The 21,581-nt window shown below is 37.6% G+C and overlaps 1 protein-coding gene across 1 annotated transcript in view; it reads left to right on the plus strand.

Annotated features, from left to right (window-relative positions):
* The window catches only part of LOC139934561 (uncharacterized), a 42,702-nt gene extending 21,726 nt beyond the window's left edge, over nt 1-20,976 (plus strand). The window contains 14 exon segments of the mRNA XM_071928829.1: nt 4,000-4,159; nt 4,873-5,006; nt 5,695-5,842; nt 7,050-7,235; nt 9,436-9,615; nt 10,900-11,033; nt 12,729-12,926; nt 14,220-14,343; nt 15,393-15,518; nt 15,766-15,925; nt 16,666-16,838; nt 17,566-17,644; nt 20,177-20,250; nt 20,252-20,976. Of these exon segments, the coding sequence (XP_071784930.1) occupies nt 4,000-4,159; nt 4,873-5,006; nt 5,695-5,842; nt 7,050-7,235; nt 9,436-9,615; nt 10,900-11,033; nt 12,729-12,926; nt 14,220-14,343; nt 15,393-15,518; nt 15,766-15,925; nt 16,666-16,838; nt 17,566-17,644; nt 20,177-20,250; nt 20,252-20,281 (1,906 nt within the window). The 3' untranslated portion in view covers nt 20,282-20,976.
* The last annotated feature ends 605 nt before the right edge of the window (nt 20,977-21,581 follow it).

Raw genomic sequence — 21,581 nt, forward strand, 5'->3', positions numbered from 1 at the left:
TGAAAACATATTTATGTTTTATGTTGGTAGATTGAATTACGGTAGATAGAAATACCACTGTTTAAAAACATCGGTGGAGTATTGTAACTTAGTGTGCACTTTTGAGAAGAAGCAAATATTTACAACAACAACAACAAAAATTCAACAATAAAAAGTATCAATTTTATTTTTGTAAATATTATGTAGTATTCTGTCAATGCACCAAAAGTTTACGCTGAATCTGGTACAAGACATGTCCCTTTAATATGTTTTAAAAAAAATGTTCTTAATGTCTTCATAATGCTGTGCATGTTATCCATTGTTGTTGTTTGCATTGGTTAACTGTAAACATGGTATACACAATGTACATCAATGTTTTAAAGTGCATTTTACTCCTCTGGAACTCTTGATCTTGAAAACCAACAATTTGTGAAATGTTGGTTGAGTTGACATCTATTTACAAAAAATGTATGTTGAATGATTTGCCCCATGTTTGCACACATTGCGTCCATGCTTAGGGTTTGTGTTACATGCACTGCGGCTTCTACACCCGGCTCTAATTTGTTATTTTTGGTAGTGTATAATTTTACCAAAATTCCACCATAGGTACTTCATTTTAAAGTAATTATTATGATGGAAATCTAAGTACTTTTAAAATAAAAGACATGAGTTATTAGTTACATGTCTGTAGAACTGTGTAGTTTTGTGCATCTGTTGAACCAGTCCAATGTCAGCCAACAAGTTTCTGAAGTTGAATTGATCCTCATGGGCTTTAGATCAGCGATACTTTATTTCTTTACACATCGATTTGATGCAGATAATCTACATTTATTTTGTTTGAGTGGAAACAGATTTACAAAGGCCTCTTTATCTTTTAATGTTTTTTAATTTGAATGCAGAGTACAGGATTGTTTATTATTCCGACTAATAATGATACTAGGTTCTTACAAGTATATTATAGTATACAAATATTGAGTCGCTCAGAGTGGAATGGGAGGAATATTATTTGCAATGTTAAATTTGGTGAAATGGAACAGTCCAAATTTTACCGAGCAGTAATACTCCTTCCATTCCTCAAATTAAAGCCACTCAATATTTGTTTGATATAACTGACATATAGATCCTTGTTTTTTCATGTATTTTAAAAGTACATGTATAACTTTATGAAAAATCACACAAATTACTGACAACCAAAAATCATATAGCGCCGCGTACATGTAGCGGCAACAATGCACAAATCGGATCACAACCTTTTGCATAGGTGCTCCTTTGTTTTAGCAGCGGCGCGGCGGCGCTGTACTGCTCAAAAACATTGGGAACAAGGATGATCCTAACTGTTGAATGGGAAATGCTATTCCCATGGGCGAAAAGGTCTTTTTGATCGACGGTGTGGATGGGAGTAATAGTGAATGTCACGTGAAGTAAGTTCCACCAATCAAATGACAAGGATCTGTATGTCAGTTGTATAATGCTTTATCACATCCCTAGGGGCATATCAAAGGGCTCGATAGTCCTGCAAGGTGTATTCCTTTTAAGCACAATGTATGGTTTACAAGGTGCTGTGGCGCAATACGCTGCCAATCAAACCAGGAACACCGGGCGAACCCCTACTCTTTTCGATATTAAGTGCACTGGGTTCTGTTACGTGCGTACAACACACGGGACCAACGACTTTACGTCCCATCTGAAGGATGAAGCATTGGTGAAGTGTCTTGCTAAATAGACCCAGAAAGAGTCATGAATGGGACTTTATCCCACACTCTGCTGAACAGAAACACCAGAGGTCAACTTCGGTGATCTTAACCTGTTTGGCCACGACACTTCTACACACAAAAAAACTTTTAAACAAAGAGGAAGTTTATGTCAATATTAACTCTCCAGAGAAAAGTTTTTATCTGAAAAATATTCAGAAATAAATACCCCCATATCCTTGTTGCTTGAAAGTGCAATCCCAGGTTAAATGTGCCACTGTTATTTTTGTAAGTGCACCATAAACATATGGACACTGTTGGACACCTAAAATGTCCTTTTTGAAGATCAGTTCTGTGCAAAAAGAAAACACAGCTAATTTGCAGCTACATTAACAGCAGATTGGAAATGTTTACCAGTTTGCATGACATAAAGTGTAATTCCAAGTGATAGTGTGAAAGAGAATGTTTTAAGAAAGAGCAGAAAGAATGAAATCCTCTGACATGTTTGTACTGCCTGTTCATGATCGTGTTTGTTTTGATTTTTAATTTGTTTTTGTTACATTTATTTTGGCCTTCTGCTTAATGATGCTCAGAAAGTCTCTCAAGAGGTCTGTTTATTCTTTATTTTGATATATTCATATTTTGATATTCACTGTTTGCTGAAGTGCATGGTTTTTAGACTTTTAACGATTTGGTTAACTAAACTAGCAAAATCTATCCATTTTTTTCCTCCTCTGCATGGTTTGTTTGTTGTGAGTTGCATTATTTAGTAGTATTTTAAAAGCACAAAATTAGTCTACTAAACTGAGACGAGAATTACTGATTACAAAACTACCTAATACTGGAAGTATTTTATTACATGTATACAAAAAGTATGGCACCTCGTTATAAAACCATTACCAGAGCTATCACAGAAACCCTCCATGGCAAACCGTGTTACTTGAGTAGATTCTAGATCAATATGAGTTTAGATATATGTCGCCACATTATTGTGCCTGTCGCAAGCAACATTTTAATATCTATAGTGATGTAGCCAAAGTTTCAATTAAATTGACAGACTTCACCAATTGCAACAACAGTGCATTAATTGTTGGTATGTTGAGTGATGATTCACATAGTGATTGCTGCCCCACACATCGCTCACCTAGGTTGTATAATGATGTCAAAACAATTTACCCGGATAAATGTTCGCACTGGAATAATTGTGCACATTTTAAACTCAGATTATGTACAAACACAAACATTGCAAACCTTTTAGTCTGCAATCTGTACAAAATGAAAGGTTGGCTGTGGAAACAAACAGTGGTTTTTCATTAGTAATGGGTGTTGTTATCTTATATTCATGGCATGTTTGTTCTGGTATTTATTATGTTTTTATAGACTTAAAAAGTGTTGCATGCCTCTGGCAATTTTAGCGCATCATCCAATTAGATAGGGGATGCACAAGTGAGTTACCTAAGTATTCCACTTGTTTGTGTATAATTACTAATGAACTGTGTAGGTTAACATCCAATATCATCAACAGTGTGTATTGTGGTAGTCGCTCCAGTTGTGTAGTCACAAAAACCTAACCGCTATCTAAACCGCTATCACCCCGATAACCACTCGCCACTAGAGGGCGCTACCATTTCTGTAACCGCTATCACACCACGAACCGCTATCACAGGAGCCCTCCTGTGAGAGCGGTTCGTGGTTTGATAGCGGTTACGGGAATGATAGCGTCTCTGGTGGCGAGTGGTTCGTGGGGTGGTGAGAGCAGTTAGGTTTTCGTGACTACATGGTTCGTGACTACACAACTGGAGCGTCTTGAAACCAAGACTATATACAGGTATGCATATTAAAGCAGGCTGCTACATTTAGTAGTAGTACGATACCCAAAGCAAACTGCAGAAAACTATGAAAAATAGTTTGATAGTAATTGTTTCTGGTGATTCTCACAGACACTTACACCAAATGAGTTTGTGAATTAGCGAGGCAAATGGATGGCATTATATGAACTGCATTTCTTAAACTTAATGACTGAAATGGTCTTAGTGAATAATTAACTGTCAAACACTAGGTGTATGCATTAACAACCTTGTCAAATCTTGCTACATACATGTATGAGCTGATCTCTTCAAAATATTTGATACGGGCAAACTGAAGATGATAGTGATGAGTTCACAAATGTCATACATGATTGGCTGCTCTGCACATCAAACCAGACATGTACGCTTTTTGTTTTGTGTATAGGCATTACTGTCATTAGCTATAATCTAATAAATAGGTTTTTTGTAAGTTGTTAGTCTGGATGCAAATATATGTCTTTTTATTTTTGTATAACAAACAGATCACGCACTCTGGCAGAGGGAACCTTTTTAAAACGTCAACTTAGCAGACACTACTCATATTTTACCAATAAAGCTGCAGTTGGTGAGAAAAGGTCCAGTGTTCATACCTCTGCAACATCACTTCTTTGCAAAGCAAGAGATTTGGATGCAACGTTAAATGTAAGTTTTCATTGATGTTCATGTATAACTTATTTTCTTACTTGACAACATTATTCTTAACAGATGGATTATGTTCTCACACCTGTTCAAAAGTCGAAAACAAAATATACCAGTTTATCGTCCCTTTTTAATTTCCATCATCCTTTTTGGGGGCCGCATCACATTTTTACTATTTTCTTTTTTACTTCAATTTTGTTTTTCAAAAAGACAATTTTTCTGTGTATTAACAATTAAACTTACTAAACTTTTAAGAACTTGTAACTACATTAAGTAAGTGGTGACTTTTAAACTGACAAATTGGTGGCCAGTTTGAATTAGAATGCTTGTCGGCCACCTTTAAAAGAAATAACAAAATAAGAGGCCCTCATCTTCCTCTTTTTGGAAAAACCCGGACGATCAACTGGTATTTCTTTTTACTTGACCTAAACAAAGATGATGATAATTTGTAATTTGGATAACATGTACATGTAAAGGGCATGAGCATCAGTTACAGTGTACACTGGTTATTTATCAATCTAGTGGGGACATTGATGATCATAGTAGAGAAGTCTTCAATAGGCTGTGCAAGTCGTGCCTGTATTTGAACTTCTGGGACCATTGTGGTCCCAACCTTTTAGAGTTTATTTAAGGATATGTTTGCATGCAGGCTGCTTTTGATATCCTATGCAAAATGTGTAGATTAGTAACCAAACTAACTTAAACTATTTGTGTAGGATACGGAGGACGAGTCTTGCCAACTAGAGAAGCTGTGCATTTCTTCCCCAATGAGTTCGGTTGACTCTGAGACAAGGGAATCACTACCAGCTGATGTTTTAATGCTTCTTCAATTAGCACAATCTGCATCAAAGTAAGACATTTCACAGAAAATTGGTTGTAATGTTGTTGAGAAAACCCTTGGCCAGATCGGGTTTGGGTATAAGTAGTAACATTATTAGTTTCCTGTTTTTGCCTTTACTCTAAAGCTGTGTTCGCATTGGAGTAACGTTTTACCGAGACAGTGGTTAACATTTCAAAAGGGGAAACTTACCAGCGTCCGCACTTGGATTTACTTGACTTGGGTAAACTTACCGAGACCGTGGGTAAACTAACCAAGCTGGCCCCATGCGTGACATTGAATAGTTCGATAATCACGAAAATATTATTCTCCCATGACAAAACATGTCAGCTTCTTCGGGCCACGGACGGATGGGAGATTTAACCGAGTCGTCGCGTCCGCATTGGACTTTCTGGCTCGGTTAAACTGACCTGGTCGATCTTCCTGGGCACCTTTGGGTCGGTTAAACTACCCATTCGGGTCGGGTAAATTACCTGGGAGGAAAACCTCCTGGGCTGTTCGCATTGGACTTAAAATGGGTAAGTTACCCATTGGCTCGGTTAGTTTACCCACATTAAGTCCAATGCGAACAGGGCTTAAGCTTTATAATGTATACTTGTTTCTTCCTATTATGTGTGTTATTATTATCATAAAAGAGTTTATGACAATTGATTGACCATGTTTTGTCAGCTGATGTATTTCTACATGTTTACTACTGTAGGTCCTTTGATAGAAATGATGCAGCTGATGTGGACTGGATACATCGAGTCAAGTTTGAGAAACTTTCTACAATATTCAGACACATTCTACTGCAGACAATAAGTTGCCTAGATGATGATAGATGGGAGGTCAGGAGAATGTCTCAGCAGGTATGTCATGTTGTCTTAGATTCCTTAAAGACTCAAATTAATTGTTGGGGTCTCAGTAGTATGGATCAGACCCTGAATCTGATGACAAGGCGATGCCTCCCACTGCCCCCGTCTAGCCCCGGCTTCGTCTAGCCCCCGCTCAACAACCATGTTTAATGAGTAGAGAATCATGTTAAGTCAATACAGGAAAATTCCATTTTAACAATCATGTTCAACTACATGTAACTGCACATTATGATAATAAAAAAATCATCATTAGAATCCAATCTGGCCCTACATGTATGTAGAACTCTTCAGGCCTAGATATCAACAATTTGTCGGAGCTTTGTAACTTAAACTTTACCTGTGATAAGTTACTAGCCTCACCAAATTAACATTCCATGGCTGACTTGTATTTGTTGGCGATGGGTTTTGGATGTCAACTATTCCTTATTAATCTGTCATATTAATAAAATAAATCAATACCCTCGTATCCAAGACATCACTTGTTCAAAAGTGAAAGGCCTGAAGGCTATCATCTAATCCAATAATTATCACGATCCATCAATGAAGATTAATCTTGATTCACCGTTACTGCGATCATTTAGTGCAGGTTCATATTCAATTTTCACACAATCCCAATTGGTCAGCGCCTGAAAATGATCACGCAGGATCACTATCCGCCATTGCCGGATCCTCTTCTTTTATTTCTGCATCATTACTCTTTTAATAAGCATGTGAGCATTAATTTAGGTTTGTCAAAATTGCCTTTTTAGAGCCTATGAAACAAAGAATGGCGGCAAGGTTCAAAGTATCGGCCCTTGCCCAATTTCATAGAGCTGCTTAAGCAAAAAATTGTGCTTAAGCAAAAAAAACTTTGCTTAGTAAAATCAGATTACAAGCTAAGACTCCACTCAATTGTTATGCTAAGTAAACAACAGCTAAATACCGGTCACAAGTAATGTATATGGCATGAAATTTTTGCCAGTAACCAGGTAACATGTGTAAAACAAGCAAGCTATTTTCGTGCTTAAGCGAATTTTTTGCTTAAGCAGCTCTATAAAATTGGCCCCAGGTGTTTATCCCTTTGAAATTAAAAGTAAATACTACATGTACATGTATGTAAGGATTACACTTTGTACATTTAGAAAACATGTGTTTCTAATATTAAGATATTTGCAGAGTACATGTCATAATCCCAGCATGTTTTTGTGATTTGTCCTTGAAGGCTTTACCTCTGATTACAGAATGTATACGATGGTATGACATGTCTATATTGGCCTCATTGTGGAATGGTTACCTACTGCCTGATGATTCCTTACTGAGTTATGGATTAGCATTGACCCTAGCTGTGTCTATTCATCATGTTGTACGATTGGTACACTTCATGGATACTCCTCCTGCTTCATGGAAGGTTAGTAGATTAATGATAATACTTATACAACCAGTAAATTGCTTTACGTGTATCTTCACACATGACGAAATTGTGGCACAATTCCAAACCAGAAACGATTGGGTGTTGCACATGCTTCAAGACAAACAGACAACCAATTCAAGACCCAATCTGGTATTGGATTGTTATCAGAAAACAAATTGATATTAATCTAAAGGTTCACTGGCTTGTTGCTACATATACAAGTATACAATATAAAATGTAGTAGATGCTAAAAAGAGTTAATAATTTCTCTGATGGCTGAAACTGCCTGAACCATTCCGTATTCTATTTCACTACCATGCAAAGTTTCCCAGATCTTAGCGAATCAAAGAGCTTATTGGAGTTCATGCTGGTATCAATTCTCCAGGAAAATAACTCTGTCTGAATTACTGTCAAAGCCAAGAAAATAGTATTTGTTTACCTACTTATGGCCATCAACAAATGTTGCATGAATTATTAGCTACATGTAAGGCATTGTTGAACGGGGACATGATTGTCTGTCCCTTAACAATAGAAATGCCAATCATCCATTGCTTTATGGAGCCAGGTCAGAAGCATACATATATAGACCCTGGTTAGATGGAGATCCTGGCCCAGGGGTCGATTTCACAAAGAGTTAGGACTAGTCCTAACTTAGGACTAGTCCTAAGAGATAGCAAAAACGTATAGCTAGTCCTAAGTTAGGAAGAGTAACTCATCCTAACTCAAGATAAGACTAGTCCTAACTCTTTGTGAAATCGACCCCAGGTATGTTTAATGTGGGTAATGACAGTAGCAAGGATCACAGTGAGACATGGACTTATTCATCATCATTCGGATAGACTTGCGTCCGTGGCCGCCTCGTCTTCAGGTTGTAATGGTGGCGCACTCTTGGAGTTGCCGCCATCACCTGGTGTCTTTCAATCGCTGCTCGTCTCAGTTCTTCGACACTTCTTCCACTCCACTGTGTGACGTTGTCTATCCAGCACAGCTTAGGGCAGCCTCTGCCTCGAATTGTTCCTGTAGGCAGACCATCTATAGCTGCTCTGGGTAGGCCTCCCTGTCTCATCACATGAGCGCACCATTTCGCCTTCCGCTCTAAGACCTCGTCACTCTTGAGACACCAACGTCCACCAATCAGTTCAGCCAGCCTTTCATTTAGGCTTATTATGTGTTTTATTTACAGAATAAATACAGGAAGAATGGGAAATTTGTTTGCGTATATACACAGGCATGTTGATTGTCAATCACAGTGTGATATTTTGTCATATTGCACAGTCTATAATGCAAGCTGCGTATGTTCTGACTCTACGTACGTCTTGCTCTATTTTAAGCTGCATATCATTATCAATGCTGTTTGCAGTAAGCTTGGGCGATACCAAGATATTATCAAATATCGCGATATTAATTTGGAAATGATTTCGATATCGGATCGATTTGGTTTTAATCGAAATATCGATATTTCGCGATATATCGCGATATGATAAGTTATCACACAAGCGCTAGTGGAATACGAAAAAATATAGCACTTCTGCGTCCCATATCCAACGAGGCCGAAGGCCGAGTTGGATATGGGACGCAGACGCGCTATATTTTCCGTATTTCCACGAGCGCGCGTGTGATAACGTATTTATCTTCAAGCAAACTTGGCGCGTCACATAGAACACACAATACGCATGGTAGTGATATTAGCCGTGCAATATAGGTTTTTATCACCACTCCATTCTGCGAATCTGATTTAAGGATTAGCGCGTACTTGAAGATAAATCGCGATATCGATCAAGTATCGCAATATCCTGATGTATTTCCTAGCTGAGACATCTTGCAACCCATAGGTTTGGAGTAAAACCAGAAGAATAGGTCATTAGAACACCTCTCTTATGCTATGACTGTCTCTTCTACAACTTTCACTGGGAGTTTGAAGACTGATGATGTCAAATTTAATTAATCGCGATTATATCGAATATCGCGATATATTGTCGGCGATATATCGTGAATAAAATAAATCGATATCGCCCAACCTTAGTTTGCAGATAAATTCTTTTTCACACACGCCCTAATGAAATACCTGAAAGATTCCTTGCTCTTTGCTTAAAGTAATCTTAATGTACTACAGATTGAGTGAGCTTTATTTGTCTTTATTCCACTTAACTTGTGTGATAATTATTAATATACAGCATTGTGTTGTCTCTTCTTACAGGATCCAGATGTCTGTCGAGGGATAACATTACCCATTATAACAGCTTTGACAGAGGGTATAGCTAGCTGGTGTGATGTTGCATTAGCTGTGGTGAATCGTACCACTGCAGATAAGCTTACAGTGATCACATTAGAAATAGTCATGACCACTCTTACTTATTTTCCTGAGTTGCTTTCTGAGGTGAGTATACGTGTATGCTTAGAGCAAGGACCAGAAGGAGTTACAACTCCAAAAAGCTCAAGTTAATCCGATTAGCGCTGCACCCGCCTCCAGTGGAAACACTATGGATGTGAACCGCAGCGTCTGTAAAAGGCTGTACACATTCCGACCGCAGCGAGCTCTTTGAACCCCACGTGTGTTACCGCCTTTCGCTGCCGTCACTCGCTGGTATCACGTCGTTTTCCATTAATAATTATTGTAGTGGTAAAGTAGCAACATACAAGTTCAACGCTGTGCGCAGTAGACGATGTAAGTCTTGTTGCATGCGCACAGTGCTCCATTAGAAACTGTCGACTTTGAGCTTTCTACCGAATTTTAAAACAAACAAATTGGCCGTTCCTGTGTTGAGTTATGACATTTGTTAGGTTGATCGGGATAATTATGAAATATGTAATAATGATTTTTTTATCATGAAAAGAATGTCGGTGGTCTCCGGCCATTGAAAAGGAGTTGAGATTGTTTGCAAACGTTTTTCCTATCAGCGGATATGCATTCGAACGGTACACACAACTGCACACAAACTGAAAAAGGGGATATTAAATGGCATTTTTTTTTTTTACTTTTGGACAATTTTGGGTGAGATATTTTTGGTTAAGAAACTTGAGAGAGGCGTAATTATTCAACTAATTTTGTGTTTTTTATAAGAATATTGCAAAGTGGTAATTCCTGTTGCATTTTCGTTTGTCAAAATCATTGAAATCTCGTTATTCTTAGCTAAAATCATCCTTGTCGTATGCCATTGGCTGAGAAGAACGCTTGAAGGCAATGCAATCTGTGTATTTTTCTGTGACGTAACCACAGACGTTATAATAGCTAGTTCTTTCATGGTTCTTTTATACTTCGCTTGCCTAGAAATGCGCCCGCAGGTGTTTCTGCCGATTAGCGCTGGTTGTTTGTGACCGCGGTAAGACACATGGAACCTTTGAAGTACGGCTAGTTGTAACTCCTTCTGGTCCTTGCTCTATGGTGTATGTAATCAACGCTACACCTAAAAGCTCTATTAATGGGGCCAACTTTCTTCTACTATCAGTTCAGTGCAGCACCATCTTAGAAGAAACAAATCATTACAAGTTGCAAAATCTAAACGTGCATTTTGATTGTCTGATTATAAAATGTTACATGTTGGTGCAATGTAAAAGGAATATTCACTAAGATATTACTTGTGTGACCATAGAGAAACTTGAATTTGGCCGTTACACTTGAGTTAATACAAGAGTTTAACAAAAGTTGTACCTCTTTCTCCAGAGACACAACTATGATATGGCTGTCTTGAAAAGACTTCTGCATGTGTTTTGTCATGCACATCCTGAGCATGCAATAAGTCAACAGAACTCAGCAGATGTGACTCCATTCAATACACCTGCAGATGGATATTTATGGTAAGAAATACAAACAATGCTGTTTCATGTTGACACTGTTTTCACAAAAGCACATTTGTGCCAAATTTACATTTTTCGATTAAAGACAGTGGACACTATTGGTAATTACTCCAAATAGTTATTAGCATAAAACCTTACTTGGTAATGAGCAACGGGGAGCTTTTGATAGTATAAAACATTGTGAGAAACGGCTCCCTCTGAAGTAATGTAGTTTTCGAGAAAGAATTCACGAATTTGATTTTGAGACCTCAGATTTAGAATTTGAGGTCTTGAAGTCAAGCATCTGAAAGCACACCACATGGTGTGACGTTTTCTTGCAACATTGATGACTGATTGAGCTCAAATTGTCACAGGTTTGTTAGTTAATGCAAATGTTGATATACTGTACAGCAAGTGAGAAGACTTGGCTTTGACAATTACCAATAGTGTCCGTGTCTTTAACACAAACAAAATTCACAAACTTGTCTTTAAAATGATGAGTAGTGAATATTATATCGTGTACAAAGTGAGTTGTAACAGAACAGACTACTTGCGGATGAAAACTACTTTTGAGATTTCTTGAGAACTTCACAGCAGATTGGTATAACATTGTAACAGTCATTAATGTGCTCCTGCATTTTCATAAAAAATACATTTGAGGAGGCTAGTTATATTGGAAAGAAATATAGGAATGACTTTTGGGGATTTAAATTGGACCATTTAAAAAATATCTCCAAGTCTTGTTTCCACACACTTTGGCATTATGTGTTTCTTTTGTTATAAAAGTGTAGTATTTACTGACGGGCTCAAACATTGAAAGGCCGTACATGTATGAGTAGCACTAAGTACAGTAATAACATTGTCCCTTACCTCGTTTCCAATTGATTTATTTATTTAGTTTTACCTCACTGGTTCCTAGAATGAACAAGTTTCAACATATCTTCCAAGTAAAACTGTGAGGTCAAACTAAATAAATATTTAAGGGTGGTTCAGTCGCAGCGAGTATAAAGTGGCCTTTACATCTAGCAATACCAAAAAGCAGATGGACTAAAAAAAAACTTTTTTTTTTATATGAGGATGTTTTGCAAGGTTCGATTAAAATGTGAAGGAATCTACTGTTCTCATCATACAGTCATTGCAGAGTGCTTAACTAAGGGAATCAATGTGTGGTGAAGAGGTTTTCAACTAGTGGTTTAAACCCAACGAGGCCTGGTTCTTGATAATTTTACCGAGACGAAGTCGAGGTAAATTATCAAGAACCAGGCCTCGGCGGGTTTAAACCACTAGTTGAAAACCGATGCCACACACTTTGATTCCCATTCATAAATACCTTTTCAGTCAAAAAACACCAACACTTTTGGTCAAAAAGTAAAATAAATACAAATGCTTCAGCTATGAAATGGTAAGGCCCCTCGTCGCCCTCGGGTAAACAACTCCTTATAAAGGAATGCTGTGCGCGTATCGCGTGATGTGGCAAAACTGTCCCGGCCGTTGCTCTCGACCAATAGGAATGAAGTAACTGTCTTAAGCACAGGTGCAAGCTCGCATGTCACGCCCATGTTCAAACACTTTTTACTGGTCATAAACAAATGTTTATACACACCCACCTGACGCGCTCTCCTTTAATAGGAATAGCGAAACTGTGTGAGGTACATGTATTTAGGACGGGTCTATTAAATGCTGATGGTTTGTGTTTGCATTGTTGATTGTTTTTAGTTGTTGCCATAAAGCTGAAAGTCAAGAGTCAGCAGCTCGTCATGTGGAGAGGTTCTTACTGACAGACATACATCACTTGATACCTACATTTCTCCAGAGTTGCTCCGTTCTCAATTCATGTGTACTGTTACCACTCATGCTTCATTGGGTTGCATTCTACCATGAAGACAGCCACATGACCAAATATTGTTTAGAGGGGTAAGTTAACAAGAAAAGAACAACACTAAATTATTTGCTGAGAAAATAGAATTAGCTGTTGCAAGCAACTTACCAACCAAATGGACCGAGAGTATAAATGCAAAAAATGGTTAATGGACTGACGTTTCGACCCTAGCAGAGTCTTTCTCGAAGGCCTTCGAGAAAGACTCTGCTAGGGTCGAAACGTCAGGCCATTAACTATTTTTTTAAATTATTTGCTAGCGATTTGTTTGTTATTGTCCTGTGATGGCCGAGTGATGCTTTCAGCCTGATGTTCTGGTGGCTTGTCTGGAATGTGGGCTTGAATCCTGGTCAATACACTTCTCATCACCTAGGGGTAAATGGATACCCGTAATGCTGCTCTCAAACTGTGGCGAAGATGCTAGTGAATGTGCTTACGAATGGAAATATTTGACAATCGCTCAAACTTCGCAACATTCACTTGTCTTTGAAGCGTTGGTTACAAATTTGGAATGCTCACAAGTCATGTCAAGATGTGTCAATCACACTGTGGCAAATGAATATTTGAATTCATGGTAAATTCGCCCCAAAATTGTGATTGGATAGTGAATATTTTCATCTCGGTCACTCGTTACCAATATATTACGAATGCTTACCAACGCTTGCCAATGCCTTACAAATAGCTAACGAAAGTTGTGAATGTAAAATATTGGTTAAGTGTTGGTATAGCATTTGTAATATTGGCAACAGTGGTAAAAGATTCGTAAGAAAGGGGACCCCAAAAAAGGTACAAATGCCTTTAGGAACGTTGCCACACTTACTCACGGTTTACCAACGTTACCAATGGCTTACCAATGCTTATGAAAATAAACAGTGAATGACCGTCTTCGCAACATTCAATGAATTTTAGAGCGCTTTCTAAATTGACCAATCTTCGTAAGAAGGTGGAGAGTAACTTGTGAACGACCGAATTTATTACCAACGCCGTTGCCAACATTTGCAATAATGATCTCGTACAAATATGTACATGGTGAGGATCTCTCCCTGAGGCAAGAATGGTATTATTCAGGCCTCGGCGGGTTTAAACCACTAGTTGAAAACCGATGCCACACACTTTGATTCCCATTCATAAATACCTTTTCAGTCAAAAAACGCCGTTGCCAACATTTGCAATAATGATCTCGTACAAATATGTACATGGTGAGGATCTCTCCCTGAGGCAAGAATGGTATTATTCATTTAGTATATGTACAGTATGTTATTTAGCATCTTACTGGTGACCCATTTAGCTATGGCGACCCCATTAATAAGGATTATTTTATAATTCGGTAGGTGCACAGTGGTGGTCAATAAGGCATTGAGGTGGATGGACCACATTGAAACTCACCAACATGAAGAACTTGTATCGAGTCTACGCCCTGCTGTCATAGAGATTACTAGTTTGGTTCAACATATGGTAAGTTGTTTTGGGTTCTAAGTTGTTTGAAATCCAACCACCCTCATATTGCAATAACATCTTAAGCCAGGTTAGCATTGGACTTATGGTTAACTCACCGCCGGAATTGTTAACTTACCGATATTAAGTCGAAGTATGCACAGCCAATAACAGCTGGGGGCTGGGGTTGTGGGGGGGGGGGGTTGTTTTGTTTAACTTGACACTGTTGTGTGATAAGCAGTTACTTCATACTGGCCTCTCCTCACCGAGCTCGCTCTGTCATGTAGTGGTTAAGCTATCTGCTCCAGAATTCTTGCTTGTGATTTTGGATCCAACCCGCGAAGTGACTGTGGATTTTGCAGGACTCAAGAAGCACTGAGTGCACAGTGAGACCCACGAAAACATTAAGATGAACAGGGTCAGGTTTGGGTTATACCTACAGTTGGGGTGAATCTGGAGATTTCCTTTGGGCTTCATTCATCACAATTTACAAAGGCACAACTCCAAAGGCTGTGCGTGTTACTACATAAAAAGACCATAGCCAAGTTTCATAGAGATGCAAAAACACAACAAAAAATCAACAAAACTAATGCTTTAGGTTACCTGCTAAACAACAATTCCAATTTTGTCATAATTATTTTGTTGGTTGGTTTGCTTAGCAGAAAATGTTAAGAAAAATTTCTGAAATTTGGTCCAACTGTTGCAAACATATTCAAATTGGCTGAACGTATGAATGCAATATATGAACCTATAATGGTCATTACTTCATATACATGTATAAACACCAGGGCCCAATTTCATACAAAAACATCCTTGCTTGACAGATTACCGGCCAAGACTCCACTCATTTGTTATGCTATTGTAAACAACAGCTAAATACCAGTCCCAAGCAATGTACACATGTACATGTACATGTACATGTATATGGCATGAAATTTTGGCCAGTACATTGTAACATGTGTCAAATGAGCCAGTTATTTTCGTGCTTTAAGCAGCTCTTTATTTGCTTCCATAGAAAACTAGGCAGCTAAAAAATATATATATACATTTGCTCGTTATTCTTTCCCCAGGATTTAGAGATAATGACACTGAAGCAAGTTCTTGATCTCTCCATTGTCATTGTGACATCAATCTTTCAAGAGTCAACTGACGTTCTTCGTTTGTTGTTGTCAGCTGTAGCATCGCGATTTAACCAGGTAACAATGTCATTCCTTTCTCAATAGATGTCTTTACTGTGTAGCTTTGTTTCTCTATACCCATTATAGATCACGTGATCACATGTAAACAGGTAGTGCAATCGGTCTATTAGCACAAGGTGCAGAAACCAAGGTCCAGTATCACACAATCAGAACTTTGAAGCTGTTTAAAATGAGTTGAAACAGCTAATTTTTTGTAAAGATTGTATCGATAGGATGGAGATGATAAGATGTTGTTTATTTTTAGTCCGCCAACATAGATGCAGCTCAAGTTCGACGTGATGCAGTCAATGAAGATGGTGACAATACAGTGACAACTTTAGTTTATCGGTCGAATAATATCCCTGCTAGTCCGGTTGACACCAAAGACAGCTCTGATGATGAAGAAGAAGAAGAAAAGAAACATAGTGAGTAAATACCAACAACAATTGTCTGTTTCTTTATGCTTCAAAGACAAGCCAATTGTTTCCACTTGATTGTGTATTTTTTGACCCTAAGAGTCTTTCTCGAAGGCTAAATGACCACACAACACACACACAAGTATACGGGTAGAACAGAAACAGTCAAATTGAAAGAAAAGAGAGAAAGGAAGAAAGAATTACACAGAAAAGTTAAGGATGAACAAAAGGAATAGAGGAAAGTGGCAGGTTTAACCAAAAGAGGCTTTGTTCTAAACCCCCCTTCCACCCCAAACACCTTGTCACTTCTTACTCAAGTTACAGTCAGGAAACTAAAAGTGCCCCCTAATGGGATGCTGTTTTTGGAGGTCTTGATACCCGTTGTTTATAGCGCAGGTCGTGGTGATTTCATCGCTCTGAATTATTTTGCACGACGCATTTTAGGTTGTGCAGTTTTATAACACTAATGCGATATAATTCCCATCGACCATCGTTTAGAGACCTTATATTTATGTGAAAGAGGCTTTTGGATCATTGTGCTTAACATAAATAGTTGTCCTTTCGATGTCTCTTAAAATTGTCGCTGATTTGAGGAAGTTTACAAACTGGTAGGAATCTTAGAAGGTATTTAACAAAACAGTGGCGTGTTGATATTTATTATATACATGTATGAAAAGCTTTTGAAATAACAATTTAAGAAAATGCAAAATGATATTTTGAACTAAGATTTGTGTATGATTCTTGACTAGGTTGTAACTATGCACCTACCGAGTCCCTATCATTGAGTGTAAGTGGAAGCAGTGGCCAGACCTTATGGCCAGCTGTACATACTACCGATCATGATAAGAATAGACTTTCTACAACAGCGAGTAACCAGAACATTTCAGATTCCGATTGGGATAGCTGGGATGATGAGCAAGAGGTGAGTCTAACTAACATGTCTTTGAGGAACAAACTAATCAACAATTGACGAAGATGTACTTCCATTAATAACAAATTAATATGAAAGTTACTTACTACCCTAGGAGGTTTGACCCTTTGCCTTGAAGTCTTAATTTCTAGACTGAAGTCCCTGTGTATGTACACACACAAATGCTCATTATTGGTTATAGAAGGGATGCAACCCCCACACTTAAAGGTCATACATGCTTAATCAGAAGACTATTTTTAACTGTTTCTGATTGTTTCTGTTGATTGCATGGCAGAACTATTTTACACTGCCGTTATCAACAAGTAAGCTTGGGCGATATCACGATATTATTGAATAACGTGATACTAATTTGGAAACGATTTCGATATCGGATCGATTTGGTTTTAATCAAAATATCGATATATCACAATATCAATTGAGTATCGCAATATTGGGATGTATTTCCTAGCTGAGACATCTTGCACCCCGTAGGTTTGGAGTAAAACCAGAAGAATAGGTCATTAGAACACCTCTCTAAATGCTATGACTTTCTCTTTTACAACTTTCACTGGGAGTTTGAAGGCTGATGATGTTTAATTTAATTAATCGCGATTGTATCGAATACCTCAACAAGTAAGTATAAGGTTTCCTTTTACGCTGCATATTGATGGTCATACATCGATAAGATAATCCCAGTTGATGAAGACCAGTTGACTTTTAATGATTTATTTAACTGCAGGAGCAATCGTCATTCTATTGCATGGCAAATGAGTTCCTGAGAAAACTGCAACTGTCGTACAGGAACATAAAAGGAAAAGGTATGTAAAAACGGCAAATGAAAACAAATCTAAAAGGAATTTGGATCTATACCATTGATTTGTTCTAGAACCTCCACAACACATCTTGTGACCTTGGACTACTGACATAATTGTGCCATGTCATGGCCAAATGTTCAATTACACTGGACTCTAGCTGTGGTGTTTTTGAACAGCAGAGTGTGGGTACAACTTCCAGTCTTAAGGAAGACACTTGAACGTTATAATGATTTGTCGTTTGGATGGGACGTAAAGTTCAGAGAAGGGGTTCGCCCTGGTGTTATCTGGGGGTTTTTGCTGCAGACTGCACTACAGCACTCTGTTTATCATTACATGGTGTTAGGTAAACAAATGCAATGTAGTGGCGTTTCGCATTTCCAATCTTGTTAATGTTTGTGTATTATAAAAATAATGTGTCCACTTAAATTGAGCTCGTGATGTAGTTTCGGTGTAGTCTGTGTTAGAGGCGTTATCAACATACATTTCCCATTTAGTTAGTTAGTCTTCTCTTCAGTCGTACAAAACCACAAAGCTATTTTGACAATCATATGAAAGGGTTATACGTAGATCACAAAAATGGATATGTTGGTGAAATTTTCTTGACCTTTTGATCTGTCTAAACCGGTAGTGACTGTAAAATAGGTTGAAATGTACACCTTTTGATGCTTTAACATCACAGAATACAACTCTGGCAAAGGTCTGTTTTAATAAAATAATACCGATGACGTCACCAAAAATGTGTGCGCCCTCTAGCGGCAGATTAAAAACATCAAGAAATACACTTATACTAGATGTCTGTGTCAGAGTTTATGATAAATGTTTCTAAATTGGTATAAACAATTTCCTTCATAATAGCAACATATCTGTGGACTCTTACATGTACCTTGATGACGTCATCATGTGTCACGTGGTAGCCTATACTTTAAAGGTGCACTTTCAAAGCTGTGTGTCTGCCAAACCAAAAAATCGACTGAGGTGAAACTTGGTGTATAAGGACAGTGGCTGCTTGAACTTGTAGTGACGTCAAAATCGTTCCAAATCTCCACACGACGGAGACTACTTCAGTTTGGCGGATGCGTCAATCGACTTTCCTGCTCCCTTACACTGATCTCGATTATATACAATCAGTAATCCCTTATAGCGTATTTTTTTCCCCAGGAAAGATGACGCATTTTTTGATGTGTTGTACATTCTTTCCTCACATGGGCGCAACCAACCAAGCGTGTCTAGAGTACCCTCTACATGTGTACTTGTATTGCACCTCCATGCGAGCTCCATGCCTTAACATGTAGCGTCCTCCGTCTTTCGATTTCCGGACAGTAAGGCCATGGAGTTTTCCTCAATAAGGCGCACATTGTTATTGTAGCCTCATCTTCCCTGGGGAAAAAACACGCTTAGAATGGTTTAATGTCCTGTCATGCCTGTGTGCTACCGTCCCGAAAATCAAAAGGTCGCTATTGTAAATTTGGGTGTGATCCCTTGCTACTACTTAACAGGTGGAATGGCATCCTGACACAAACATTGACAAAACAGGGAGATGTTGCAAACAATTCAAGTTTCAAAATTGGTTTATTATAAAAAAATACATCACCAAATAAAAAGTCACAGTCTAAGAGTTTGGTTTACAATAAAATTACATTTAAAATATAATTATGTACATTACAAATTTTACTGGAGTTTAACAGACAAACAGGCATTGGGAAGCAGCCCCAAAAAAACTTGAAAAAAAAACTGAGTAAATTATCTGGAGAAAGTAGTACACAACACTTCTTTATTTATCAGCCTTCAGGTTTGGTTACACTCTTTCTACAACATCTACACTGTAAACATGGGGTCCTGTATCCCAGCTGTAGCTTGAGGGCGCTGTTACATTTGTCATGAACATGTCAACAGGAGACTGCCAACATAGGGTTAGGACAGCTGTTGTAATTGCCGTCAATCCAAACAATTTAAAGGAACACGTTGCCTTGGATCGGTCGAGTTGGTATTTGAAAAGCGTTAGTAACCGTTTGTTATAAAATGCATACATTATGTTTAGAAAGATATTTTTAAAGTAGAATATAATGACCCACTCAAGTATCACTCGAAATTGCGTGGTTTTCCTTTTACCTCGTCGACCAACACGGTTGGCCATTTATGGGAGTCATATTTTTGACTCCCAGAAATGGCCAACCGTGTTAGTTTGCAAAGTAAAAGGAAAACCACGCAATTTCGAGGCAAATTTGTGCGGATCATTGTATTTTACTTTTAAATTATCTTTCTAACCATATGCATTTTATAAAAAAAAAACGGTTACAAACGCTTTTCGAAGACCAACTCGTCCGATCCAAGGCAACGTGTTCCTTTAATGTTTCATAATATTGATTGATGACATCATAACAGATAAAAGTACACTTCATTCAAACCCTGTACACTGTACATGTACATGTATATTTATAATTTAACAAACATTCAATTTCTAGTGTATATTATGTTTGTTGTCTAGGGAATATTGTGTTGGTTCTCTTGCAATAACTGTGTATGTTTTGGTTTCAGGTGAAGAATCTCCCTTTAACACAGCTTTACATCAACTTGAAGAGAAAGACCAAATGCTTGTCAATCAATTGTTGAACCATCAGTACAGTTGAGTTAACAACATAGCCCAATGTATCACAAGCTTTCAGGAGCGGGAGGATCGGGTTTAAAAAAATATATATATATTATATATTGTAATATTACAACATAGCCCAATGTATCACAAGCTTTCAGGAGCGGGAGGATCCGGTTTAAAAAAATATATATATATTATATATTGTAATATTACAACATAGCCCAATGTATCACAAGCTTTCAGGAGCAGGAGGATCCGGTTTAAAAAAATATATATATATTATATATTGTAATATTACAACATAGCCCAATGTATCACAAGCTTTCAGGAGCGGGAGGATCAGGTTTAAAAAAAAATATATATATTATATATTGTAATATTACAACATAGCCCAATGTATCACAAGCTTTCAGGAGCGGGAGGATCCGGTTTAAAAAAATATATATATATTATATATTGTAATATTACAACATAGCCCAATGTATCACAAGCTTTCAGGAGTGGGAGGATCGGGTTTAAAAAAAAATATATATATTATATATTGTAATATTACAACATAGCCCAATGTATCACAAGCTTTCAGGAGCGGGAGGATCCGGTTTTTAAAAATATATATATATATTGTAAAAAATAAAGTTGGTACAGTAAATCAATCAATCAAGCAAGTTGCAAAACATTTCTGTTTATTATAGTTCTAGATTCACCTTGCCGATACAGTAGATTAGGCGTTGTACGCTTTGTACGCTTTGTACGCAAATAATTCTTGAACAAGACTATTCTTGAACTTGAACAAGTGCAACAAAAAACACGAGTGCAGATACTTGCTAATTGATTGTTTTCACATTGTACATTATTCTTGGAGTGCAGTTTTATTTATTTTTGATGTGTGTAGGTTTGTACAAGACTTTGAGGTAAACTGAATAATACTTGATGAGCATCTTGGGCATTCTGCTAGAATATTAAGTTTGGAAACCCTATCATTTGTGCAAATAGGTCAATGTTTAATTAAAAAATAAGTTATTTTAGCTTTTGATTGTTTATATCTGTATGTGTACAAGATTACTTCATCACCCAAATCTAGCAATGCTGAGCAGTTGATTTTGATATAAATTTTTTTAAGCATTTCTCTACAATGATTTGTATGAAAATTTTATCTAAAATAAACATTCCACAGTTTCACAAAAGGGTATTAATTCAAATTTGATGTTTTTAATCACCTGCTTTCTTCATGCCAACCACAAGCATTACTCAGCACACATTTAAATCACTACCATTTCTGCCAGAAAGAGTGAAGAATCTTTGCTAGAACAATTATAACTATTTTCAGCGTAACACTTTGGTGTTCTTGAA

Source organism: Asterias amurensis, chromosome 3 (genome assembly GCF_032118995.1).
Source record: "Asterias amurensis chromosome 3, ASM3211899v1".
Lineage (NCBI taxonomy): Eukaryota > Metazoa > Echinodermata > Asteroidea > Forcipulatida > Asteriidae > Asterias > Asterias amurensis.